At 40.7% G+C, this 27,584-nt stretch overlaps 2 protein-coding genes across 10 annotated transcripts in view; one reads left to right on the top strand and one right to left on the bottom strand.

Moving 5' to 3' along the window:
• The first annotated feature begins 1,124 nt into the window (after nt 1-1,124).
• On the top strand, nt 1,125-16,343 carry aatf (apoptosis antagonizing transcription factor). Its single transcript, XM_053485809.1, has 12 exons — nt 1,125-1,227; nt 1,813-1,986; nt 2,722-3,108; nt 3,390-3,527; nt 6,972-7,089; nt 7,186-7,417; nt 8,572-8,736; nt 8,833-8,916; nt 9,153-9,220; nt 9,560-9,640; nt 10,300-10,371; nt 16,074-16,343. The coding sequence occupies exons 1-12, from the start codon at nt 1,143-1,145 to the stop codon at nt 16,117-16,119; spliced, it is 1,650 nt and encodes a 549-aa protein (XP_053341784.1). The 5' UTR covers nt 1,125-1,142; the 3' UTR covers nt 16,120-16,343.
• A 541-nt stretch (nt 16,344-16,884) lies between these two features.
• The window catches only part of acaca (acetyl-CoA carboxylase alpha), a 42,116-nt gene continuing 31,416 nt past the window's right edge, over nt 16,885-27,584 (bottom strand). For all 9 annotated transcript variants that reach the window (XM_053485808.1, XM_053485806.1, XM_053485807.1 and 6 more), the window contains 11 exons: nt 24,876-25,019; nt 24,648-24,768; nt 23,585-23,681; nt 23,091-23,187; nt 22,864-22,999; nt 22,597-22,774; nt 22,393-22,505; nt 21,246-21,400; nt 20,991-21,161; nt 19,572-19,708; nt 16,885-19,070 (listed from right to left, as the gene is read on the bottom strand). In XM_053485808.1, coding sequence (XP_053341783.1) covers nt 18,944-19,070; nt 19,572-19,708; nt 20,991-21,161; nt 21,246-21,400; nt 22,393-22,505; nt 22,597-22,774; nt 22,864-22,999; nt 23,091-23,187; nt 23,585-23,681; nt 24,648-24,768; nt 24,876-25,019 — 1,476 coding nt within the window. In that variant the 3' untranslated portion in view covers nt 16,885-18,943. The remainder of the gene's footprint in view (nt 19,071-19,571; nt 19,709-20,990; nt 21,162-21,245; nt 21,401-22,392; nt 22,506-22,596; nt 22,775-22,863; nt 23,000-23,090; nt 23,188-23,584; nt 23,682-24,647; nt 24,769-24,875; nt 25,020-27,584) is intronic.

Raw genomic sequence — 27,584 nt, forward strand, 5'->3', positions numbered from 1 at the left:
GGGTACACCCTGGACAGGGTGCTAATCCACTGCAGGGCACACACACACATTTACACTCTATGGGCAATTTGGGAACACCCATTAGCCTAATCTACATGTCTTTCAACTGTGGGTGGAAATCGGAGTAACCGGAGGAAACCCACCAAACACGGGGAGAACATCGAGCCTGGCTGAGAATCGAACCCGGACCCTGGAAGTGCAAGGAGACAGTGCTAACCTCTACACCACCATGCCGCCCTCAGTACAATTCAGTAAAATTTTATTTATATACAACTCCTAACAATTGACCTTGATGGAAAGCATCTTTACAGAATCAAAAGAAAATTACGGAAATGAGTGTGAAGAAATATGTATGGATCAAAATGATCAGATTGCTAAGAGCGACGGTGGCAAGGAAAAACTCTCTGAGATGGCAATAGGAAGAAACCTTGAGAGGAACCAGACTCAACGGGGAACCCATCCTCATAGTGTCTGTGTTATGATTTTTAGATTATGTTGGAGATGAACTGTCCCCAGGTCCCCACTATTTTGGCATTTGGCTGAGTTTTTTAGGCATTTGCTTACTAAAGTGACCAACTTAAAGCACATTAAATATGTTTAGCTTTGCAACTGGAAAAGGTGGAAAAAGTGTCTCCACGAGGTCAAAATCATTCACTCTTTATGTATATTGTGTATATCCTGTATTCGAGCACACTAAGGGCAATTTGGGAATGCCAGTTAGCCTCATCTGCATGTCTACAGTCTTTGGACTGTGGGAGGAAACCAGAGTCACCGCAGGAAACCCACCAAGCACAAAGAGAACAAAAAATATTTATAAAGATATTTTAAAAAGTTTCATTTTAGCGATAGAGGTTAGGATCAGGGTTAGATTTAGGTGTTCAAGAAATCAAGAAAGGTCCTATGTTGATCATACAAGTGTATTTATGCAGAAAAAAAACCTTTTTTATCCACAAGTGAACAACTAAACTTTTGCACACGTGTATATATATTCTTTATTCAAATAATTAGTGTTTTATGTGCACATTTAAATGCTTTGTGTACACAAAAACATTCGTACCACACAACTGGCGCACGGTTAAGGCGTCAGGGAGCTGGACGGCGCTTAGTGATGACGTACACAGCCAGGCAGGTCAGTGAGAAACATGGCCGCGTCCATATCGGAGCAGCTCGCGGATTTGTTGAATCCTCTGCCGAATTTCGCGGATCCTGAGGACGACCAGGATGACGGTATATTAAACAGAAATAGACACCGTCTTCATCGGCGCGTTAGGAGTGTAGTTTAATGCGTAAATAAGAGTCAAAATGATTAACTGCGGAAGAGTTGATGGAGCACGCTGGGAGTGCACGGGCTGTGGGGTAAAACCCAAACTACTCCCTCGCGTGTGTATAAGGGCACTACCGAGGGCAGGACTATAGTGACTTATGTACGCTATTAAGTGCGATATATATTCTGTAGTGGGTGCTTTGGCACACAGCCGATGATTTATTGACAGCGCTGTGTTAGTGTTTTAGTCAATCTAGGATTAAAATATGAATTTTCTTAAATTTGTATGGTTCAATTATTAAAAATAAAAAACATCTTGTTTTGTTCTTTACGACATTTTAACAAATTGTGTCACGTGGTCATTGATTTAATAAATAAATAAATAGATAAATAAATAATAAATAAACCAACACTTGACACAAAATGTAACTCTTTACTCAAACATGTTACATAAACATTAAACCTTGTTACAAAATCAAAGGGTCTGACTTTAAAGTTAAGATATTAATTACTATGTTTGTTTTTAACTTTTTTCGGTTTTGGCGCAGAAACCAAAGCCAGAGTCATAGACAAGTTTGATGAAGGGGATGATGATGATGATGAAGGTCTTGCATCCAGTGGACTGCGGAAGCGAACGGCTGCTTTGCTGGCAGAATCGGACAAACGCTATCGGGGCAAAGTGACATCGCGCAAGGAGCTGCAGCAGGAGTTGGATGGATCTGGTGTGTAAATGAAATAATCTTTTCACTCTGTGACTCTTTGTTACTCGTCAGATGTTAGAAATCCATATCCCAAACCAATATCGATTTTAAAAAGTTTAATGAGTATTAAATATAGCCTGTTCCTTATAATTCGCTTTCTCACTGAAAAAGCAAGCGAATCATTTAAACAATACAAACTAACTTCAAATACAAGCGTGTAACATTTAACTTTATATTAAATTGAAGAACACTTATCTCTGTCATCTGCCATAATTATTACTTCTAAGCAAACTTAATTAAAAAAATTAAATCCTACCACACAGGATAAATAGTTCAGAATGCGCCACCTGTAGAATTATAAAGAAACGGCCATGTTTTACTGCCTCAAACGCCTCCAAAGGCTCAAAACTCAACTCTACTCAACTCTACAGTGAGGGCGCGGGTTAAGTCACTGCATGCTTAGGGATTTTGTCTAATTAGCATTACCATTGGCCAATTTCGCTCACTGTTCAATCGACTCGTTTACCTCTTTCATTAACTTATAATTTTTTTTCATTAAACGAGTTTGAAGTGAGTAAATCATAAAACAATCGTTATTTATTGTGATTTATTAACTTAAATATTTATTTTGATTGTGTAAAGCTGCTTTGCGACAATGACGATTGTTAAAAGCGCTATACAAATATCGATTGAATTGAATTAATAACCTAATAGATTTCCCCCCATGTGTATTAAAAATTAACTTTTATGTTCTAGCTGATGATGATGAAGAGGAGGATGACCAAGATGATGAAGACATGGATGATGAGGAGGAAGAGGAGGATGAAAATGAGGAAGACAACCTGAGCGATGATGATGATGGTTCACAGTTATCCAGTCTGGTGTCAAAGATGAAAGGCGCTGACCTGAGCTTCCCCAAAGAGACAGACTTTCGCAAACTCACCGAGGGCATGGACGACCTGGGAGAGAGCGAGGAGGACGATGAAGGAGAAAGTGACGAAGGTTCGGAAGAGGAAGATGATGATGATGATGAGGAGGAAGATGATGATGCCGATGATGGTGCCTCGGGAGGTGTGATGACTTTCTCGAAGGAAAAGGTGGATGAAGAGGTGCAGAAAGGAAAAGCGGTGAAGAATCAGCTGGGTGAGTGGGTTGAGCAAAAGAAAGCAGGGAATTATGGGTTCATATGAATTTAATTTTAATTGAGCCATTAACACGAGATGTGTGTGTATGTATATATATATATATATATATATATATATATATATATATATATATATATAGTGTATTGCAATACCTGCTTAAAGTAAATTTGCTTTCTAAAGTGACCAACTTAAAGCACATTAAATATGTTTAGCTTTGCAACTGGAAAAGGTGGAAAAAGTGTGTGTGTATTTTAAATCGTTTTCCTTTTCACTCCACAGCTCTTTGGGACCTGATGTTGGAAGGACGAATTAAAATGCAGAAAGCGCTTGTGACGGCTAATCAGCTTCCTCAGCCTGACACTTTCCCAGAGTTCAGGAGCAAAGGCGGGGCCGAGTACGCTACCGCGCTGAAGAACGGTAAGTGCATCTGATATAATAACATTGGGTCAGAGAACTCGCTCTTTCAGTGATACCTTTGCGGACCAGAAACCAGTCTCGGAAAAACGTTCTGTCTATGTCTGTCCAGCCAGATCATGTCACAGGATGACACAAAACTGGCTGGACAAAATTTGATGCAACTTTTGCAGTACTTAGTTAGTTTAACCCGCACCATAAGTGAAATCAAAACGTTGAAAGCGATGTTATAAACAGTTCTGTGCCGGATTTAATAATCTGGAGCAAAGGCGCTACTTGCTCGATGTTAAATAAACACCTTCACCTGTAGAATTAAATTATAAAAGCTTAATTGTGAATAGTTTACTGGGATTAGTTCATATTTTTACTGCTGAAGAGTTTATGAGGAGATTTGTTTTTGGACTGAATAATCAGTGCAAGTGTTTCATAACACTCAGTGCTAAAGCTAAAGCTCTGAAGTCCTCAGGAGGGTAGAAACAGGTGTAATCTTGTTAAAAAGCAAACCTCTCCATCCCAGAGTTGTCCACATTTTATCCGTTTAATGTTATGGACAGTCCTGGAACTTTATTTCCTTCATATTTTTTTTCTTTAATGTTGTTGTTGGTCTTTCGGGTGTTCCCGGCAAGGGGTCGCCACAGCAAAACACCCAGTCCGCACTACAACTTGGCACAGGTTTTACACCAGATGCCCGTCCTGACGCAACCCTCCTATTTTATCCGGGCTTGGGACCGGCACTGCATCCAGTGGCTGGGGTTTGGGCACTGGCTGGGAATCGAACCCGGGCCTTCCGCATGGTTAATAGTCTTGTTTGTATATAGTCCTGTATATAGTTATGTGTGTGTGTGTGTGTGTGTGTGTGTGTGTGTGTGTGTATATATACACATACACACACACACACACACACACACGGAGAGAGAGAGACAACTTCCAAAAAATGTATATACACTTCAGGAAAAGAAAAAACTATTATTATTATTTTTTTTTACTTTTGTTTTTAAAACCATAGCTACTGATGGATTTGCGTTCTGCTGCTAAATGTCCTCCTGTGATTGATTAAATCTCGTTTTTATACACCAGGCAGTCCAGGCAGATTTCCAAACCGTCAGCCACCCCCCCCACCCCCCCATACTTTTATGATCCGAGGCCGCACTCTACGGATTCTTCACGCTGTGGACAATTAATCCATTTGTGTGCCTCCTTTCAGAGCCTGGCTGCTCCTCATTTGCATATTTATTGCCTCGCTCCTCTCGCCGGCGAATGATTGATGTGGGGCCGTCCTCCTGAATGGCGAGCGGGGAGAGAGGGCGGCGGCTTTTGCCGAGCTCGTGTACTTTTGATTAGCGCTGAAGATGATGGAATCCCTCTTTTCCCTTCTCTCTCCTTCTCTCGCTCGCTCACTCACTCGCTCTTTCTCTCTCTCTCTCCGTAATAATGGATTACAGGATTGTTTTCTTCTGATGCGAATTAATAACTGTTGACACAGGGACGAGTGAAAGCCCCGCTGCAGGTTTTCTCCTGTATGACTGGTGGGGGATGAATTTGTCAGATTGGCAGCCGCAGAGGGAGGGTGTACAGATAGGCTGCAAGTTTTTCTCTGTTTTTTTTTTCCCCCCCAACTTGCTTTTGTTTTCTGATTTGGTCTGACAGAAAAAAAGTGTTTTTGCATCCTCTTGTTTTTATGCTAACCTTCTTCAGAAATGGGAAAATCTGTTCGTCTATCCTTGCCGCATTCCTACCTATCTGTTGAACTATCTTTCTACTCAATCATTAGTCCATCCATCCTTGCATCCACCCTTCCACCTCCCAATCCATCTACCCCAGTGGACTCTTCTCCATCTTTTCAACCCAGTACTCTGCTGTCTGTCCATCCATCCATCCATCCATCCATCCACCCACTACTCTTCCCCATCTATTCAACCCACTACTCTGCTGTCTGTTTATTCATCCATCCACTTATCCATCCGACCATCCATCCATCTGACCATTCATTCACCTACTCTTCCTAATACTTCCATCCCTCCATCAGGAATCCATCCATCCATCCATCCATCTATCCATCCATCCACCACCACCCACCTACACTTTCTAATACCCTTCCATCCTCGCCACACACTTCAGCCACCTATTCAGTCATCCAGCCATCTGTCATTGCCACACTCTCACCAGCCTGTTCAACAATTTCTCTACCTATCCATCCAGCCGTCCATCCATCCACCCGTCCATCCATCCATCCATCCATCCATCCATCCATTTCTGCCACACACTTCAGTCATCCAGCCATCTGTCAATGCCACACTCTCACCAGCCTGTTCAACCATCTCACTGCTCATCCATCCATCCACCCAATTTTACCAACTCACCCTTCCTAATACCCTTCTATTCCTGCCACACACTTTAGCCAACTACTCTGTCATGCAGCCATCTGTCATTGCCACACTCTCACCAGCCTGTTTAACCTACTCATCCATCCATCCATCCATCCTTGTCCGATTTATTCCTGCCTATTCAGCTATTTGCCTTCTTATCCATCCATCCATCCATCCATCCATCCATCTATCTATCCATCCATCTATGTTCCCTTTCTAACACCATTCCACCCCAACACATACTTAATCATCCATCAATCCATCCATCTATTTATTCATCCAGCCATCTGTCATTGCCACATTCTTACCAGCCTGTTTAACCTACTCATCCATCCATCCATCCATCCATCCATCCATCCATCCATCCATCCTTGCCCCATTTATTCCTGCCTATTCAGCTTTTGCCTTCTCATCCATCCACCCATCCACCCATCCATCCATCCATCCATTCATGTTTCCTTTCTAACACCATTCCACCCCAACACATACTTAATCATCCATCCATCCATCCCTCCCCACACTCCTATCTGTTAGTCCATTTGTTTATCCATCTGAAAATCTGCTTTTACTTATCAATCGTTAATTTTTATCAAGTTTTCTGATTTGGTCTGACAGGACAGAGTTAAATTGTATGCAGTAGTTTTTAAGCTGCTTATTTTATTCAACATTTCTTCAAAACAGAAAATCTATATATTTTTTCGCTTGGATGGTTTCAGTGCAATAACTAAGGAATGAAACCACTTGGGGACATGTTGTTATAAGAAAATAATCAGTAAGTAACTGTTACAAGTCAGGAGTAAAATTTCACAATAATTCCATGTTCTAAAGTCTTTCATTCCTCTTATGCCACAGCAGTTTACTGCCACTTGCTGTTTTGTATTAATCAGCTAGCACCAGGAAGCTTTATTATGCTTTTTTTCTCCCACTATTCCTTTGGTCCAACGGTACAGTAGTATGACTATAAATCTTGGTGATGATGATATTTTTAGGATGGAACTTTACTTAATGGTGTGCGTCAGCCCTGTGATGTGAAACACTGGCCATGAGCAGTTATTTTATACCTCGTTTCTGTGCTTAACAGGCCACAAAGCTCTAAAGGCTCTACAGAGGTCTTTATTAGAGCTACAGGACCTGCTTTTGTACCAGAACCCAGAAACCAGAGCCATCTCACAGGGGAAGACAAGGGGACATGACATCAGGTAACACAAACCACTTCACCGCTTTTATGTCATTTCCTGATCATTATCGAGTCTGTGCATTCAGGATTAAAATGTGTGGAAACGTTTCTCGAACAGCAAATCGGAGGAAGACGAAGAGATTGATAGTGATGAAGGTGCAGTCGAGGAGGATGATGATGAGACAAAAAAGCGGCCTGTAAGCCGAAGCGGACCCTCCAAGCGGAAGTTGGAGATGACACAGTATCCAGAGTTCATGGCAAAGCGCTTTGCAGCCTTCCAGCCGTATCGTGACGCCACGCTCCAGAAGTGGTACGACAAGACACGGCTCACTACGGGCAAGAGCAACAAGGTAACGGGCGCTCGTTTTATCCTGAGATACTTAATGTGTCATACACTCATACATCTATCCATCCATCCATCCATCCATAGACCCTTCCATTTCTGCACCACTCCATCCCTGCCACATTCATACCTGTCTAGTCAACAACATCCAGCTATTGATTCATCCATCTACCCTCTATAATTTCTATCTATCTGTCCCTGTCACTCAGTTCAACCACCTCTTCATCCATCCTTCTATCTACACTTCCATTTCTGCAACCCTCCCGCTTGTCTATTCAACCATCTGCCTTTCCATCCATCCATCCATCCATCCATCCACTATTGCTAAACCATCCGTTCATCCCTACCACATACTTTAATGACATTCTCAATGATTCATCCATCCATTCCACCATCTATCTATCCATCCATCTCTGCCACATCCATCCGTCCATCCAACTATCTTTCTCTCTACCCTTTTTCTGATGCATCCATCCATTTCTGCCATACTCTTACTCATTTGTTCAACCACCTACTCTACCATCCATGCATCCATTCATCCATCTCACACTTCTACCTCCATATTCAATAATCTGCCTTTACTAATCATTTACCTTTCCTAATACCCATCCATCCATCCATCCATGGCACTCCTGCCAGCCTATTTAGCCACATGCTGAACTCATCTATCTATCCATCAACTATTTCTAATACTATCCATCCATCCCTACCACATCCTTCAATGACGTACTCAGTCAATAATCTGTCTAAACATCCAACCATCAATCCATCACACGCTTCTACCAGGCTACCCAACCATCCTTCTATCTTCCGACTCTTCCATCTAACCATTTATTTATCTGCTCGTCCCAGCCTCACTCCAATTTCTCAATTAGTCCATCTACCCATCAGTCCATTCATCCATCCATCCATCCAAAAATAGACCCAACCATTACTTTATTTATCAATCATTAATTTATACATAGAATTTAGTGTGTTTGTTTGTACATCTATCCACTCATTGTACCAGTTAACTATCCATCCATCCATCCATCCATCCATCCATCTTTAATGTATCTATCCATTTGTTTATTATTCTCTCATCCATCAATTAAACCAGTAATTATTTATTAATTAATCTCTTTTCAGTCTGTAATGCATGTGTTTATGTCTGTGTCTCAGGGCTTCGGTGCGTTTGAGCGGAACATCCTGACACAGGTGGAGCAGGTGCTGATGGATAAGGAACGCTTGCTTAAGCGCACGCAGACACGCAGGTCTGACTACAGGGTGCTGGGCAAACCCGAGCTCGGCCCCGTGACGGCACAGTCCAGCAGCACACAGCCGGAGGTACGCGAGGAACCAGACACACTGCACAGCTCAGTTCTGCTCATATATACTATCAGTATGTTTTAGACATCATTTCATTTGTCTTTGTGAACGTAGGCTGTGGAACCAACGCTCAAAGTTAACGCACATCTCAAAGATCTGGACGAGGAGATCTTCGATGATGATGATTTTTATCACCAGGTATGTGTCTCTCAAACTGCTAAAGCAAATATGGTACAACTATGGTACTGTACCCATTACCCTTACTGGAAATGGCTTTATAAAAGTAATAAAACACAGTCAGTTGAAAAAAAATGGACTTTGGGAGGGGAAGTTTAGCTCGGTTTTGCTCTGCGTGATTATTTTACTACAACAGCAGACGCTTACATGTTGTATTCCTCACACACTGCATGCTGTGCTTACTGTTCTGACTGCAGCTTCTTCGAGAGCTGATTGAACGCAAAACGACTGCAGCTGATCCTAATGACCAAGTCGCCATGGGCAGGTGAGTGTGCGTGTGAGAAAGAGCGTGTGTGTGTGAGAAAGAGCGTGTGTGTGTGAGTGTGTGTGTGTGCGAGTGTGCGAGCGCTAGTGTGTATGTGCAAGTCCACAGGCAGCATTTGGCCATCCAGAAGTGTGTGTGTTGGGTGTCAGTTTGTGTGTGTGTGTGTGTGCATGCGTGCGCGTGTGTGTGTGTGTGCATGCGTGCGCATGTGTGTGTGTGTGCATGCGTGCGCGTGTGTGTGTGTGCATGCGTGTGTGTGTGTGCATGCGTGCGCGTGTGTGTGTGTGCATGCGTGCGCGCGTGTGTGTGTTAATGCTCACCCTAGTTGTGTGTCCACAGGCAGTGGCTGGCCATCCAGAAGCTCCGCAGTAAGATAAAGAAGAAAGTGGACACGAAGGCGAGTAAAGGCAGGAAAGTCAGGTACGCCTTTACTGTGTTTGTGTTTATAGTTGTTTTATATGAGGACGGACACGTGACACTGAATGTAACGTAACGTGGCAGTAAATGAGATTTTACATTCACCTGCTCTCTCTCTCTTTTTCTTTTTGTGTTAATGTTTTGGTTTTCTTTCTTTCTTTTCTTTTTTTCTTTTCCTCTTTCTTTTTTCTTTTCTTTTTTTCTTTTTCTTTCTTCCTTTCGATTTTAGTTTCTTTTTACTACTTTATTCTTTTTCACAATATGCTTAATATCTCTTCTTTCCATTTCATTTTCTTATTTATGAATATTTTGATACCTTTTTCTTCTCTACTTGACATTCTGATCTAATTTTCTTATCCTCTTTTTCCTCTCTTCTTCCTTTTGTTTTGCTTTTTGTTTCCTATCTTTCTTCTTCTCTAATTCATTTTGCGTCATTGTTTTTTTTTAAGCTTTTTATGACCTCTGTTTCTTTCTTTTTTGTTTTCCTTCTCTTTTTTTCTCCTTTGCCTCATTAATCTTTTTCACTCTCTTCATTCATTTCTCCTTTATTTCTGTCGTCTTTAATAATTTTCCATTCTCATTGTTATATTTTTCTTTTTTACCTTTCTGTTTACTCTCGTTAGTTAACCCTTGACTATTGATTGTGTGTGTGTGTGTTTCAGGTTCCATATCCACAGTAAGCTGATGAATTTCATGGCTCCTATTGACCACAGCTCCATGAGTGATGAAGCTCGGTGAGTGAATTCTCTTTATTCTCTATACCTTTTTTTTTTTTTTTTTACACATCCATCTGTCTACCGTTCCATCCGTCCATCCATCCATCCATCCATCCACGCGCCCATCATGCCACAGTGGTGTTACCTGCAGAAGAATGCTCTGTAGAAGATCCACTCCATGATGGTTTTAATTTACATGAATTAAATGATGCAGCAGATTTCAGCTCCTGAAGCCACGCGGTGTTTGTCAGTTTAAGTTTGCATTTCAGTGATATATTAAGGGTCCTGTTGGAGAGGGGTGTGTGTGTGTGTAAGCGTGTGTATGTGTGTGTTTAATTAATGGTGCTGCTCTGTCTGTCTCTGTCTTTCTTCAGTGCCCGCCTGTCAGCTAACCCTAATCCCCCCTCAAACAGTGTGCTGGCAAATCAAACAGCCTCGCCCTCGCTCTGTAGATATACATTCATTAACACACACACACACACACACACACACACACACACTGTGCTGTCTTGCAATTTTCAGAAATAGTTTTTTTTGTGTGTAGACACAAAGGAAGCAATTTAAGTCCTTTTCCTTTTCTGTTTTTTTTTTCAACTTTTCTCCTTTTGTTGCGATCACTTCTCGACAGTAAATAAGAATGAAATAAACAATAAAAGTACGACGTGGAAAAGTGCAGGAAGAAGTTTTTTTTTATTAAAACGCAAAACTTCTAACATGAGTTTGACTTTCTCGAGCACGAAGCTTCAGTCTTGTCGATGAAGGCCGAGTGTGACAACAGGCTTTACTCTTCTATAATCAGCTCATCTTGGGCTCCAGTCAGCTCTCAGGTGTGTCTGTGCTTTGACCGGAATGAAGGCTGTAGCTACAGCAGTCCTTTGTGGATAAGATAAGAAGACCAGTGAAGTTTACGGTTTCATTATGGATTGACCAGCAGAGTGAGTCACATGACCACGTGCATGTTGTAACCACGTGTTGTCTTTTACATATTATGGCCCTGTGCATTATGTTACGTCTGAGGTGTAACATCACACCCAGTGGTACCCCTTATACATCAGGGTCTCGCACACAGCGGTACCCCTGATGGCGTGGCGGTACACTGTACACGACATTCCATCTGAAGACGGATGCAGCGTTATGCTGTACATGGCATTACCACTGATGACGATCTGTTTCACTGTACAAAAACGTCACCTCAGGTGACGTTAGTAATGCTATATAAAAATGTTACCTCAGATGATGAGCTACGCTGTACAAAAGCGCTACCTCAGATGATGCGAGATACGCTGTACAAAAATGTTACCTTAGATAACGTGAGTGCTGTACAAGAGCGTTACCTCAGATGACATTAGCTACGCTGTACAAAAACGTTACCTTAGATGTCGTGAGCTAAACTGTACAAAAGCGCTATCTCAGATGATGAGGTATACTGTACAAAAATGTTACCTCAGATGACGTGAGTCATGCTGTAAAAAAAGTTACTTTAGATGACGTGAGTAATGCTATATAAAAATGTTACCTTAGATGACGTGAGTAATGCTATATAAAAGTGTTACCTTAGATGACGTCAGTGGTGCTGTACAAAAAGGTTACCTCAGATGATCTAAACAGTACAAAAATGTTACCTTAGATGACGTGAGTAATGCTATATAAAAAAACTTTACCTTAGATGATGAGCTAAGCTGTACAAAAATGTTACCTCAGATGACGTGAGTAATGCTGTACAAAAACACTACCTTAGATGTCGTGAGCTAAGCTGTACAAAAATGTTACCTTAGAGTAATGCTATATAAAAATGTTACCTCAGATGACGTGAGCTAAGCTGTACAAAAATGTTATCTGAGGTGTGAAGTAAGTAATGCTGTACAAAAAAGTTACCTCAGATGACATAAGCTACGCTGTACAAAAACGTTAACTCAGATGACATACAGTGAGCTACGCTGTACAAAATTGTTACCTCGGATGACATTGGCTAAGCTGTTCAAAAACGTTACCACAGATGACGTGAGCTACGCTGTACTAAAACGTTACTTCAGGTGATGTAATGTACAGAAACGGTACCACAGATGACGCGAGCTACGCTGTACAAAAACGTTACCTGAGAGGACGTGAGCTACGCTGTACAAAAGCGTTACCTCAAATGAGGTGAATAATGCTGTACAAAAGCGTTACCTGAGAGGATGTGAGTAATGCTGTACAAAAATGTAACCTCATGTGACATGAGCTAAGCTGTACAAAAATGTTATCTCAGGTGTAAAGTGAGTAATGCTGTACAAAAAAGTTACCTCAGATGACATTCAATTCAATTCAATTTGTATAGCGTTTTTAGCAATTTTCATTGCCGCAAAGCAGCTTTACACAGTCAAAATTATTTAAGTTTGTTTAATGTGAATTTGTATGAATCAAAATGGTCAGTTTGTCCCTGGTGAGCAAGCCGCGGGCGACAAAAGCTATGCTGTACAAAAACGTTACTTTTGGTGATGTAATGCTGTACAAAAACGTTACCTCCGGTGACGTGAGTAATGCTGTACAATAACGTGATCGGGATGACGTAAGTAATGCTGTATACAACGTTATCTCTGATGACGTGGCGTTATCCGTACACGCCATTTCCTCTGATGACGTGAGTTACGCTGTACAAAAACATCACCTCTGAAGACGTCCCGTTACACACCTACGTTACATGTTAGTTTTTCCTTGTACACAATTTTACCACTTACATGGTGTTGCTTTATATATTGTATTGATTCACCTCATACTTTAAATACTTGTAGATTGTTTGATCTCTGCCTGATCAGGTGTACAGTGTTTTGCCGATGATGGCGTAACCCTGTTCAACTTGTAAATGCCGTCTTTTGTACATCGTCAAACTAAGTTAAAGAACTTAAAATATTGCCTTATTCCAGTAGCTAGTTATCTGGAAAGGCTGGTTGCTGCGTAGCGTACACACACACACACACACACACACACACACACACACACACACACACACACACACACACACACACACACACACACACACACAGGTTACATAATCGCTGCAGATTCTGCACACTCCTCTGCTTTGCTGCACGTGGCCACTCATACGTGGACCCGATTTCACGTTTCTGAGCATTAAAGGCTGCATTACAGTCACTGTTGCTGCAGAAACACCACTGGTCCTCACACACCCGTACACTACACCACCTTCAGCTCCTCAAGTCCGTCTCGTTTTAATGACGTGATAAAACCCGAGTGTGATCGGTCGAGGTGGTGTCGGAGAGCGGGATGAAGGTGGAGAGAGTCAGGACCTAGAGGAGAAGAAGGGGTCGATGGGCCGAGAGGATTTTCTGAGAGGCCGAGGTGACTGACGGATGCAGTCTGGTGGTCACAGTGTGCTCATTCTCTCAGCTCAACGAGGAGAATTTTTAAGCCTTTATCTCCAGGATGATCAAGAAGAACAGAACAAGGTTCTTTCAGGGAATTCGTTTTTAAGGGTTCCGTCTCATCCATCAGTGCATGAAAACCAGTCAGTTATAAGGGAAAATCAAATCTCGGAAAATGAAATCCTTTAATCTCTCATACGATTTCCTAAATAAAAAAAAATATATATATCTTTTTATTAAGTCACAAGATTTGAGGACATGTGACACATTAGAGAACATCAAACACTTTTATCTTCGATAGGATTGGAAAGAAATGAGTGACGTCATTCACTGTACATCCACCATAAGAACTGAGCAGTGCAGTAAATGACTTTTTTGGGTTGGTAATTCATTTTAAAATGTTTGTCACATGTAGAGTTTTTTTCTCTTTTTTTTTTTTTTTAGCGCTTGTCATGCGAAAAACAGAAACACAGCGTGACCTTTTCTGTTCGCACCCTCTCGCTCGCTTTCTCTCATTTACATAGCTATCAATGAACTACAGTAATAATAATGATGTATGGCAACGGCATCAGCCGGCTGACCACTGACCTTTGCAGGAGTGGGATTCCAGGTGACCTTTTCCACGCACACACACACACACACGACTTTTCTTCCACTCCCCCATCAGCGGAACAGTAGCTGTGTAGCCCCTCTCCAGCGACACGGACCACTGGCTCCATGAATGTTAATGTGGCGCTATAGAACGCACACACACACACATATACGCATGCACACACACACTGTAGGTATTCCACAGTGGGTTGTGATTAGCACTCTGCATTTAGTTCTAATGGTGGCTGGTGATGCATTTTGATATGGAATGGTTCACTGCTTTCCTTTTTTACTTTGATCCCCTCTGTGTGTGTTTGTATGTGTGTGTGTTGTGTGTGTGCACGCATCCGTCTTTGACCTGGCTCTGTCAGAATAAGAACTTATGCATTGTATAATGCAGAAAGCGCTGTAATCCTCGCCACTTCCGACGCATTCAAAACAGGGATTGAGGATTAAACGGCCCGGCCCGGGACCTCGGGATGTTAGCTTCCACCTGTGTGTGTGTGTGTGTGTGTGTGTGTGTGTGTGTGTGTGTGTGAGAGAGAGAGATGGTGGGGGTGTCAGGAATACCCGGTACGTAACTGTGCTTATAGGTTTTAATAAGTGTCCTATGAAGATTCGGTCCAGAGACGCTTGTTATATCATAGCTTCTATAGGATGATGTTCGATGCGCGTTTTTGTTCAGCGCTTCACTGCCACCTAGTGGCCGTAATTTGTAGGCCATTTAAAGCAAGCACTGGAGGTTTTTTGACAATTTGCGCCTGATCAAGGAGAATCACTAAACAGTCACAATGTACAACTGGTTATTTCTATTACTCACCCTGTACGATCACCAGTCAGCTCTTCACTAACACACGACAGCTATCAGGAGGACCAAGGTTAAAGGTCAAAGCCTGGTTTATGCTTCTGCGTCAGATCCACGCTGGGATTACATCGTAGGCTACCCTCACATTTCAGCACCCACTTTATTACATGGTGTCCAGGAACTATAGTATTGGATTTACGTGAGAGTAGTCGATAGTCGACAAACACATGGACGTGATGAATAGGACACGTGACTTTGCATTGTTAAAGATGTACAGCTGTTATCACTTTTGTCGCCAGCTATTTTGACAATGCCTGTATGTTGGGTTATACTATCAGAACAGTAAATCTTCTTGTTGGAGCTAATAGTTGTTGAACAACTTTCCCTGAAATTACTGCATCAAGGCAGGGGTCAGTGCGACATTTAAACAATTGAAAAAAAAAAAATCGCACGGTTCATGTTCGAAAAACCCTCCAATGTGGCTGATTTACAACAATTTGTTTACTTGTGTTATTCTTGACTAATATGACAAATATGATTATTATTTTTTTTTTAATGAGTAAGGGGGCAAAAACTTTCACACCACTGTGTGTGTATATTGTGTTTCCATTTTCTGGCCTTTCTGTTTTCTTTCTTCCTGTATTACAGTCTTTCATTTCATGTTTTTTGCGATTCATTTTCCCCTTATTCCCAGTTTTATTCTCCTCTTCTGTCTCTTTATTTGTCTCTCAGATTTTCTCTGTCATTTTTTTGTTGAAGATTCTTTTCACATTTTTAATTTTTGTTTTTAAACAAGGAATTCACACGTCATTTATGAGATGGTGGTTGTGATTTTGATACAGTATGGATTGCGGAACTGTTCTATATTTGCCAAAATTTCACGTACTCGTTTGTAAACATTGTTTTGTAAAATTCTGTAAATTGAAAAAAGTTTTATAAACTCATGTTTTCTCTGCGTTCAGGTCCGAGCTGTACCGGTCTCTGTTTGGATCGCCGATGCTTCAGTGATTCTGCTGATGGAGATGGAACACACGGAGGAACACCTACACGTCCATCATTCTGACTGCACGTGCAAAAAGACATTGCAGTGAGCTGGACTTGTGCAAAGCAGCTGAAGTTTGGGAATTGCTTTTAAAAAAAAAACAAAAACTTTTTTTTGGAACATTTTGAAAACCAGACTTTATTTTTAATCAGCCGAGTCTGTTTGTAATAAAAAGTGACCTTTTTCCCACAACATGAGCGAATTCTCAGAATAGACTGTGCTGAATTTCATGCACTAATCATCTCTGATATTTTTATTTTTTTAACCTTTATTATTATTTTTCAATTTCTAACAATTGATCAAAAACTCATCAGATTCAGTGTTGCCTCCCTGAGGTTGATTATTTTCCTGAAGCAGCACTTTCTGAAGTGTTTTATTCCTCTTATTTTCATTCTCCTTTCCATCTTTAAACTCCGTTTTCAAAACAGGTTACCGTTTTCAGGGCTTTGCTTTTTTGTTTTTATTCTTTTCTAGCATTCCTGATGTTTTCTTTTCTCACTTTTCTATTTGTCCTTCCATGCAGTCTTATTTCTGTTTCTCCTTTTCTCATTTCCTGTCTTTTTCTCCATTTGATTCTTATTCCATTAAAATCCTTAAGCCCATGAACCATTTATTTTAACTTTTTTTCCTTCATGTAATTCCTTTTTTTTTCTTTGCTCAATTATTTTATAATTTATTTTTAATTTCAACAATCAAGACACAACACGCTCAATAACCACAAGACCCCTGAGTAGATGAAGTTGATTTTATTAAGTTAAATTCAGTGATCTCACTTTCGCCACAGTAAACACACACTCCTCTATTTAGGTCAATCCTCCAGCCGCTCTCCTCTCATCAGTAACTCTAATCAATAACATTCGAATGTACAGACGTTATTACACATTCATTTCTAATCCATGTTTGTGCAAAAACACCAACCTTTCACAGAGACATGATATAAACCCAAACACTTTCAAGTCCCGTTAATGATCTTATGATGATTCTGTCCCGACTCCATCCATCCTTTTATTAGGAATTCTCTTGCTTTAATTTATTAATCATAGTGTATTTTTCTAACTATTTTAGTCTTTCTCAAAAAAAAAAAAAAGTTTCAAGCACACGTCAGCAAAGTTTCTAAACAGAAATAGGTTTTCCCCCAAACTACATTTTCAGTTAATAAATTACATAATGCATGTCTTTTTGTTTATATATATATATAAAAAAAAGCTAAACTCCAAATTGTGCGTACAACACTAATTCTTTGACAGACACGTAAAGGGGTTGAAGGTAGGGGTTAAGGTGCGCTGGGAGATAAGCGGGGTTATGATTGTACTGGCTTTTAGAAGCTGTGAGTGTAGTGTTTAGGCTTTATATTATTTAGCAATATTTTTTTTTTAAATCCACCAGTTTGGGCTGCTCATACATTCTGGGGGAGAAAAAAATAAACTACAAATTCAAGACATCTCAAATTCTGGACTTATCTAAAATTCTCTACTTATCTCAAATTTCTGACTTATTAGCTCAACAATTTTTAACTTTCTTACAAGTTCCTTAGCCTAAAATTTTAATAGAAATTTGAGGAGATCTTAAATTTTCATCTCAAATGCACAACTTGCTATAGAACATTTCTGATTTATATAAATTCCTAACTTTTCAAATTTTGGACTAATCTCAAATTTTTGACTTAAACTCCCCAATTACTATTTAAAATTCCTGACTTATCTAAAATTCCTGACTTTTGGACTATTCCCAGATTCCTGACTAACTTGAAATCTTTACGACATTTTAAATTCCATACATCTCTTACATTTTTGGCTTCTCAAATTCTTGACTTATCTCAAATTTTGGGCTCATCTCAAATTTCTGAATTAAGATCTAAAACATACGACACCAACTTATTTGATTTCATTTATTAGTTTAAGACTAGAATCTAGTTTAAGAATCTGCCAAATTATTTCCACTTTACCATCATAGCCTTATTGTATCAAACATCTACGACAGCAAGTGGAAATATTTAGATGAATTAAGCTCTTAAGACGATGAGTTTGACTTGCGATAAACAGGATTAAAAGAAATGAGAGAATGAGTGGTAATCACTTAGGATCTTGGGATCTTTCTCTTTTTTTTAAATCAAATAAATAAAAAAAAAAAAGATAAGCATTCAAGATCTTGAGATAAGGAGTCAAAATACTGAAAGAAGTAAACGGTTTTGAGGTAATTAGTGATGATTTATGAACAGCAAGTCAAGAGCTTGAGATGCAGAGTACGATTTTTGAGGTAAGCCACGATTTTGAGGTAATGATTCAAACTTTCTCCGTATTGCTGCATACTGTATATAATGCTTTATTATTTATTTTACATTTCTACCTGGTGGAAAGGGACTACCTAAGTAGCTTCCGAAGCAGCTGCATGTTTAAATTTTTTTAGAGCCTTTAAAAAAAAAAAAAAAAAAAACACAGTGAAGTCAAGCCTAAGGGATCATAAAAGATAAAAATAAAGATTTGTTTTTTTAAATAACATGACACATTTCTCTTTAACTAGAATCAGTAACATTTTTTTGTTTGTTTGGGAATGCCATTGGTCTCTGCTTGTCTAGTTTCTAGTTCGTATTAAATTTACACACTAGGATTAACGTGCAGTTCTACGACTTGTTCTTCCCGAGCTGTACACAGTGGTCTTCATCATGAAGCTTTACCACTGAGACGAGTGAAGGACGAGACATTTACAGTCCAGAGTCATAGCCATCGTTTCGTTTGCGACGACGTGTCGGCTCCTCTCGGGCTTGCGGTGTGTGCGCGAGCGCGGTGGTGTTCAGGACGAGTTTGGGCCGTCCATGGTGGAGAGGATGCGCACCACCTCGGTCCGCTGTGTGGGGGAGATGTGCTGCGTCATGTGCACGATGGAGTCCATGGCCACTTCAGGGTTTGCCTGAACCAGACTGAACAACGGACAGAGAGAGAGAGAGAGAGAGAGAGAGAGAGAGAGAGAGCAAAAGAATAATAATAAAAAAACACATTAGAATTTCATAGACGTCTTATTTTTCTTCATTTGTTGTTAATTATTAATGTTATTACAACAATGGAAATATAGCAACAGGGGTAAAAAAGTAGAAAGAAAGATATTCTGTCTACAAAAATAAACACAATGCAGGTAGAAAAAAAAAAAAAACATGTTAGAGAGTGAATAAATTCTAAAGTGGACCAGAGTGAAGTACAGATGGACAGGCAGGTGAACAGAAAAAGAGAAAGAAACAGACGCCTGGATGCATGTAAGAACAAACAAAGACAATCAGAGAAAATAAAAGGAATGTGATGAATGGATAGATGACTTTGGATGTCCCTCCAGACCCGTGTCTAAGTTAAATCAGAGACCAGTGGAGAAATAAAAAAAGGCAGGGGGTGTACATTAGGAGATGCGCCGCGACGGCGGGTGACGGTACCTGCGGATCTGTTTGAGAATGTGGTCCCTGCGGATGTACTTAATGTTCTCGTCAATGAGAGACCGCGCTCCTTCCTCCTCTGTCAGCTGCCTCTCCAGCCACTCCACCACGTCCTCGTTACTGTCCCATAAATATGCCTGAGAGCAAAAACACACAAACACACACAGAAAAACGATCATGAAACGCACCAGGAAGTCTTTTAAACCTTTAAATCACTTGTGTTTACTGATCATCAAAGCCCAAATTTTTTATAAACTGCTCTCTTGATTTAAGATGAGCCCAAGCTGATTTGGAACAAAGCTGGAAAGGTTTGCTAGTAAAAATAAAAAGGAAAAAAACTAAACAACAACAAAAAAAAAAAGCACAACCTGAGCTCACAGTCGACGGGAACATTTAACGGCCTTTATTAATCACGTTTAATCCGTTTGCTTTTAATTAAGAAACAGCATGTTGCTCTGCTATCTGCGCGTGCCAGGAAGGAGATTAATTGCGGCTTAAGATAGCCCGCTCTGATTGGGGCTAATGCATCAGCCGCTTCAGCCACTGTCTCCTTCCGCGGATACTCGTGAGGCGCCGGCGGCGTCTGGCACCGCGCCAGGAGTGTGCGTGTGTGTGCGCACGCTATGTCCCTCACGCACAGACTCCAAAATTGCACCTTTAATTTGGCGGCTTAACCGTAGACTGAGCAGAATATTTATTTATTTCCATTAAAAATATATATTTTAAGCTTTACCATTTTAATAATTTCTAGATGCTGTATGTTAAAATAGACAACATTAAAATTTTTTCATTTATACAGGTAGTCCCTGACTTACGAGCATTCGAGTTACGAATTTTAGACACATACGGACAGCGGCGGTTCTACTTCTGGTTAAATCACGGAAGAAAAAAAATACACACCAAAATATATTTACAATATTCAGATATTTACAATTATATACAATATTTTTTGTGTGTAAAATGTGTGTGTGTGTGTGTGTGTGTGTGTGCGTGTGTGCGTGGGTGTACGGGAACAATTAATCGATCTAGAAGCAAAATGATACAAAATGTCTGTCCCGTGAGCCTGTCCTGATGGTGAATAATTCTAATATCGAAAAAATCTTAACAAAACAGAGTTTACAGTCCAACACAGTGGAAAACAGCTCTGAGACAAAACGGCGTCCGGGATTCCCCTCGCGATTTAAAGGCGCAGAGACAACATTTTACTGAGAGATTTATTTCCTTAGGTGCGATTGCGGTTTTTGTGTGGGGAAATGGCACAGATTTAGTCAAGTGGATCAGTATGCTTCACGTTGTATATTAGTTATTAGTGTCAAAGGCGTAAAGGACTTACCTTTGTCGGACTTAAGAACAAATCGGACTTACGAACGTGCCCTTGGAACGGAACATGTTTGTAAGACTGTTTTATTTTTTGCTCACCTTTACGGCTCCTTCAGCCTCGACGAACCAGCGCCGGAGCATGGCCTGCGCCTGGCCGTCGGTCAGCTCGCAGTTAGCCTGCTGGATCTTCTTCTTCACCGTGTCCTCCAACAGGAGCCGCCGCAGGCGCCAGTAAAAGAACTGCCTGGACGTGCGCCACTCCAGCACATCCTGTTGGTATGGAACAAACGATATTTTTATTTTGGGTGCATGTAATTATTTCTGCTTTCTGAAAAAAGTAAACGAAGGGCTCACGGTGATGACGCCTTTCTCCTGCATGCGTCCCGGCGTGTCGTGCAGGTCTGCGAACTGCACTGCTACTTGGTGGTAAATGGGCAGCAGGAACTCCTCTCGCTCCTTCAGTTTGCTCTCCAGCTCCTTACGTTCTGTCACGTTCAACTCCGGGGTTCCTGTGCGTGCACACACACACACACACACACACACACACACACATATATATATATATATACAGTATATAAGAGGATTAGCATTAAGGAAAGAAAACCACGCCATATACAATGATGCATATCACAATAAAATGTGAGGAAATTATGAGGAAAAGGAGTACAAGAAAAAAAAAAAGGAGTTGGCTGAGGCAGTACCAAAGGAGTACTTTTTTTTGATGATGCTACCATGATGCCAATAAACAATCTCTGCTAGTTCTTTCTCAGCTTTATTTTTCTCAGAAATGTCTCTGTACATATTTAATGAGAGAGCAGGGACCTGAAAATACGCTGGATTTGAGGAATGATTTAGAGATATTTGTTGCAGTAACTTTTAATCTGTTCCACCTGCTTTGCCTCAAACTGCTTGATGTCTCTAGTAAAAATAAAACGTCACTTTCTCAAGTTAATTTGTTCAAATTAATATTATTATTAGAATAAAGGAATCATTGCTCAACGACAGAGTGTCTGTCGGCAAACTGGAATCTTTTTCTTTTTGCACGACTTTAACAAGCAAACCTCTTTAATGACAAGTTTTTTGCCTCCTTTTGCGGACGTTGTGTTGTTACTAAACAGATTTATCTCAGTCACTGCTGCAGCAATTTTAACTTTTTCATTCACGGAGGTCATTGTCGCAGTACAGTTACTGAAGAACGTAACTAAACTTGGACACTGGAAAAAAAAAAGGTTTACACGAGTGCGCACACACACATGGTCACAGTGTTATAGTAAACAGTACACTTGCGCGGATATTGACTATACCAGTGTGCACGCACACCGAGACCGAGCACGGGCGGTGATTACCCATAATCCCACAGCGCAAAAGGAAGAGAAGTACCATCGGCTCAGTTGTGATCACGTGACGCTCGGCAGACGAACTGCTTCATCGAGTTAAAAATTATTTAAAAAACTTTCGTCTTGCCACTTAAAATTTACTTGCGATATTATTAATTACTCACCAAGTCTCTCTGCCAGACCCATGTATACGGGATCGACACGCCTCATCGTCTTAACCAGATCCTTCTTCCGAAACTTGATCTCCACCGTTCCCTCCGGCTCCAACACGCCTCCACTGCAGAAAACAAAATTTTTCATACAATTTCTGTGTCGACAAACTGAGACGGTATTAGGTTTTACAGGAGTGCTGCGAAAGAAGCTCTTACCGGCTGTCCTTGTCTGCGTACATCTCCATGTGCCGCGGGTTGATTGTGGGGTCGATGACTACCCATGATCCCCCACGGAGCTCGGCTTGGGGCGGGATGTAGACGAGCACCGGCTGCCTGTACTCCCTCAGTCCGTCCACGATGTACGCGCCGAACTTCAGCACCTGGTCGTACATGTCTACGAGCGAGACGCACACGTGGTGTTCAGAGAAATAACTCAACTTTCGCATGCAACAGTGCATTTTGTTTTATTCCCAAATGACAGACCTTTCATGCCCCCAGAGAAGCCTCTCCAGTTGGCGAACACCATGAGAGGGAGTCCCTCCCGGTTCAGGTCCTTAATAGCCTGAGCCGTCTTGAACGCAGAGTCAGGGAACCAGACCTGACCAGCCTGCTGGATGATCTAAAGAAGGCGAGACATACACGTAAGCTGAGTCTGCAAGTACAGCAGCTGTGAGAGTGCGTGTGTGTGTATGTGTGTGAGTGAGGCTCACTTTGGCTTCAGAGTCCAGATTAGCCGGGTCTGCTGGGATGGACAGCTCGACCGTTCTCGTCTCCACGGCGACCACGCCAACCGGGATCCCTCCCAACCTGCAAACACATCAGTACTCAGATTTATTCAACAAAAAAAACAAAACAACTCTGTACACTCTGACCCGAGGCAGAACAACACAGGACTGATGGAGAACTGATGGTTTGGGTGAAAAGCTTTTAAAGTGGGCTAATGAGAGCTGGGTATGTTCCAGCGAAAATGCTCCAGGGCTGGAGGTACTGAGGTCAGAGGTCAGTGATGGGGAGAGAGAGAAAGAGAGAGAGAGAGAGAGAGAGAGGGAAGGGGGGGACATAGCTTTGAAGAAGAGCTTATTACTAATTATTAGGAAAACTGTGCTTGTGCTTCTAACGTAACCGAAAACAGGAAATAAGTGAAAAAAACAGTAAAGCTTGTGCCTCTTGATAAGATGGCAGTGTGTTTGTATACAGAACTTACCTGGCTCTGCCCACCACCACACTCTGTGCCCACGGCTGCATCATCTCTATAAACGAGCCTTGGTCGAAGAATCCACTCACCCACGCGCCTTTAGGGTCTGAGAGAGAGGAAATGAATGGACAGGAAGAAATAGCGAGAGAAAGGAAAACAAAGGTCAGAGAGAGACAGAAAAGCAAGACAATGCGAGAAACAGAAAGGCAGATGGAAAGACAAAAAGAGAAAAAGAAACAGAAAGGAAGTCAGTGAGAGGGGAGAATACACAGAAAGACGAACAGAAAGAAATCGACAGAGAGTGAGAGAGAAAGGCAGAGAGAGACAGATAAATAGAGAGAGAGACAGAAGAGAGACAGAAAGACGGTGAGAGCAAGCAGGAGATAGAAAGGCAAAAATAAAAAAATGATCCTCTATATAACATTTCCTTTCCTCCTGTAATAAAATAGACACGCTTGTTGCAATAGTAGAGGATAAAAATGTTAAAATTTAGTCAACATAAGCATGAGGTGTGTGTGTGTGTGAGTGTAAGTCTGTGATTTTACAGCATACTGTACACATCCACATATACACGGTAGTGGCTTAACTCCACCATCGCTCAGTTCCACATTTTCACTGTTTAATACAGTCATATGTATGTGTATGACGTCAGCCCGAAATTAAGCTGTGCGTCTGGGCCCGAGGCCGCGTCTCTCTCTCTCTCTCTCTCTCTTTCACTCTCTCTCTCCGCTGTAATTACTTAGATGTGGAATCTCTCCTGGCGGTAAAGCCGAGCGAGGGCCGTCCATCGCAGCCTTATCTCTGTGAACCCAGAACCTGAACATCTTACAGCGAGTCTACAGTGATCTACTGGTGCAGTTCCTGACCCAATACACACACACACACACATACCTCTGATATCTGATTCAAATCCTTTCAAACAAAGGAGGAAAAAAAACAGCTTCCGAGTCCTTATGATCTTAACATAAAATATAGTGTAAATAAAATCTCTAGACCTTAAAAGACCTTTATAAAATTCCTTCTACACTCATTTCATACATATATATATATATATGGTATGCCTGAGGCTCACTCTGATTGGCTCGTCCCGCCAGCATCCACCGAGGGTCATATGGTGCTTTGGTGGGTATAAACTCCACCGGCCGGTCGATGGGGTCCTTGGCTGCTAAGAGCGGTACGGGGCTCGAAGTGTTCTGAAAAAAGAAAATGTTTTAAAAAATACGTCTCTTAATGTGTCTATATGATGGATCAAAAATAAATAAATTGAATAATTAGTGAGCGGTGGGTGCGAGCCTTCCACCTTGGGCATGTAGGACAGCCAGTGCAGCAGTGTGTAAACGCCCTCGAAGTCGTCGCACACGGTGGTGTGTGTGACGCCGTTGTTGTGCATGATCTGCACGCCTCCCAGCTGGTTATTAGACGTGTAAACCTCACGACCGAGCACCTGCAGTGAAGAAAAATTAATAAAAAACAAAACAAAAAGAGAGAGATCTTCCTCAAAGTTGTTTTTAATATTCTACTCAAATCCTCAGAAATTATAACTGTTTATCTGTTTAGACTGTGAATAGTCCGTTTTTCCTGCACCGGCACATCTTACCTGGGTCAATACCATCAGCGTCACGTCAGTGCCCGAAGGCTTCCGACCCGCTGACGCTGACTTATTTACAGCCCCGAGGAGCGGGAAGATCTATTCTCGCTATTCAAGCGTAGTCGTTAAAAGCTCATAAATGACGCCGCCGGAGGACGACACCATGTTTAGCTATCGAGCGTTTACCCTCCAAATGTAAGCACCTGCCTGCAAGCCAAGACAGCTCATAAAGAATAATGAAAAGGGGTCATGGTGTGCTCTGACCTCCCGGTCACGCCACTGACCTGACAAACCCAAATAACACTTTACACGCCATAACTTAAACAACATAAATGTCTGTTTTACATCCACAGTTTAAAAGGAAGCAGGAACGATCCTGCTCAGAGCACACACCCTGTTAATGATTTCTCTACGTGTAGGACTGAATGAGAAACAGCTCGTTTAGAACTACTAGGATTGTAAGACGTAAAGAGAAAAAAAGGTTAAGGAGCCTTTTCTACATTTTGAAATGGTATAATCTCACGATTGTAGGAAATTGTCTGGAGTTTGGTTGTGGCTCGGGAGAAATCACAGCCATCGAAAAAACAAACAAAAAAACTATTCTAGCATACTTAAAAAATTGCAATGTAGTCTTTGATTAAAAAAAAAATCATATTAAGTTGTAAGTTATTTTAAGGTGGATTGTCGAGGTTCTTCATGACTTCATACACAGGTTGCTCATGCTTCTTTAAAAAGTAGAATCAAAAACTTAAGCCAAATTCCTTCAATTTGCTTCCAGTTGGTCTCAATTTCAAATCACGATTACTCAAGAATTGTTGTGGCTCTGCTAAGTGCAGAACTGCAAACTGATGTGAACAAGCTGTGCAGCCTTTTGATCATTCAGACAACATGTGCCATGTATTACTGTAGAGCTCTACCTGTGGACAAAACATGTGATCTCACTAATTAGTTCTAGCCTATCAGCAGGCTGAAGAACTGTGCTAATTAACTGAAAAACTAGAAAAGACTGGCTATGTGACAATGATATTCAGATTCTATAGCTAACGTCTCGGTCTTCTCCAGCACCAATGAGAAAAAAAAGAAGATAACAAATTATTCTTTTTATCTCGATTTTCATTATTGTAAAAAATTTTTAGAATGTCATTAAAACAGCGAAGTTCACTTTGGTCTCAATACTCTTGAATTCTAAGTTATTTTGTATTGTTTAAATGCTGCATTTGGTTTTTAAGTGAGAAAACTAATGTTATAAGGTATGAGTTACATTTAATTACTAATTATTATTAGCTGAATAAAATTTTGGTATACGATTTTCGAGTTATGGCAACTATTTAAATGGTTCAAGGTCTTAAAATTTAACAAAATCTGAAAAAAATAATATCGAATTGGGATATTTATAAAATTGTGGAATAGAATCGCCATTTTAATAAAATCAGAATAGTAAAATTGTAAAGTGAATTTTCAGATAGGACCATGTAACATTCTTTTTTATTATATTTAATGCTTCTTATCTCCTGATCCATGCTTCATTTTTCTTAAATTTGCTACACATTTAAATTTTTATCAGATAAAACGAAACACATTTGTTGAATACAATTTATATGTCCTTTTATGTCTGTAGTGTCCATAACTTTTTTCAAATCTTTTAATGATCTTAATTGTCATTCAGATAAAACTTGGTCGATTTAGATTCCACATGAAAAGAAACAAACCTAAAAAGTAGGGATGCACCGAAATTTCGGCCGCAGAAAATTTTCGTAAGAAACGTAAGAAAGCGCCGAAAATAAAAGCCGAAATTGTCGCCACGCCTCTCCCATCCTCCCGTCTCGTTCGCGCTGTCATTACGCATCAAACACGGAGTATGTCGGCGGTTTGGAAGCACTTGGAAGCAAGTTTTGTTATTGTTAAACAGCCTTATTACTGTTATTTATTATCAATAACAGTTTGATTGCTTAATTAATTTGTAGTTTTTTTAATACAAACAAAAAGAAAATATTTTAAACGTTTTTTAATGAAGCCATTTTTGGTTTCGGTATCGGTTTTCGGCCAAGTGCATCCAAAAATTTCGGTTTCGTTTTCGGCCCAGAATTTTCATTTCGGTGCATCCCTACTAAAAAGAGTTTTATTCTAAAATGTTACATTTTTAAGATATTGAAGCATGAATTTGACATGGTTACAAACACTACAGATTTAAAAAAGAAATAAATTTTGCATGGAATGCTTTAAGCTACAATTTTTACAGGTCATATGCTTATAGAAACTTACACCAATTTTAGTATCAATATTTTGAATAATTGTCGATCTAAATGATTATTGTTTGAAGCGAGACAGTACAACACTGTAAAATGGCCATTTTTGAGGCTCATATAAAATCATCTCTCCAAAATGGTTGAAATTAGCAACTTGAAATTTTTAGGGAAGCAA

The sequence above is a fragment of the Clarias gariepinus genome, chromosome 24 (genome assembly GCF_024256425.1).
Source record: "Clarias gariepinus isolate MV-2021 ecotype Netherlands chromosome 24, CGAR_prim_01v2, whole genome shotgun sequence".
Classification (NCBI taxonomy): Eukaryota; Metazoa; Chordata; class Actinopteri; order Siluriformes; family Clariidae; genus Clarias; species Clarias gariepinus.

Coding starts and splice junctions, on each gene's coding strand:
- aatf (XM_053485809.1), top strand. CDS start 1,143: ATGGCCGCGTCCATATCGGAGCAGCTCGCGGATTTGTTGAATCCTCTG. Junction 3,109..3,389: donor AGCGGTGAAGAATCAGCTGG/GTGAGTGGGTTG, acceptor TTCACTCCACAG/CTCTTTGGGACCTGATGTTG. Junction 3,528..6,971: donor CGCTACCGCGCTGAAGAACG/GTAAGTGCATCT, acceptor TGTGCTTAACAG/GCCACAAAGCTCTAAAGGCT.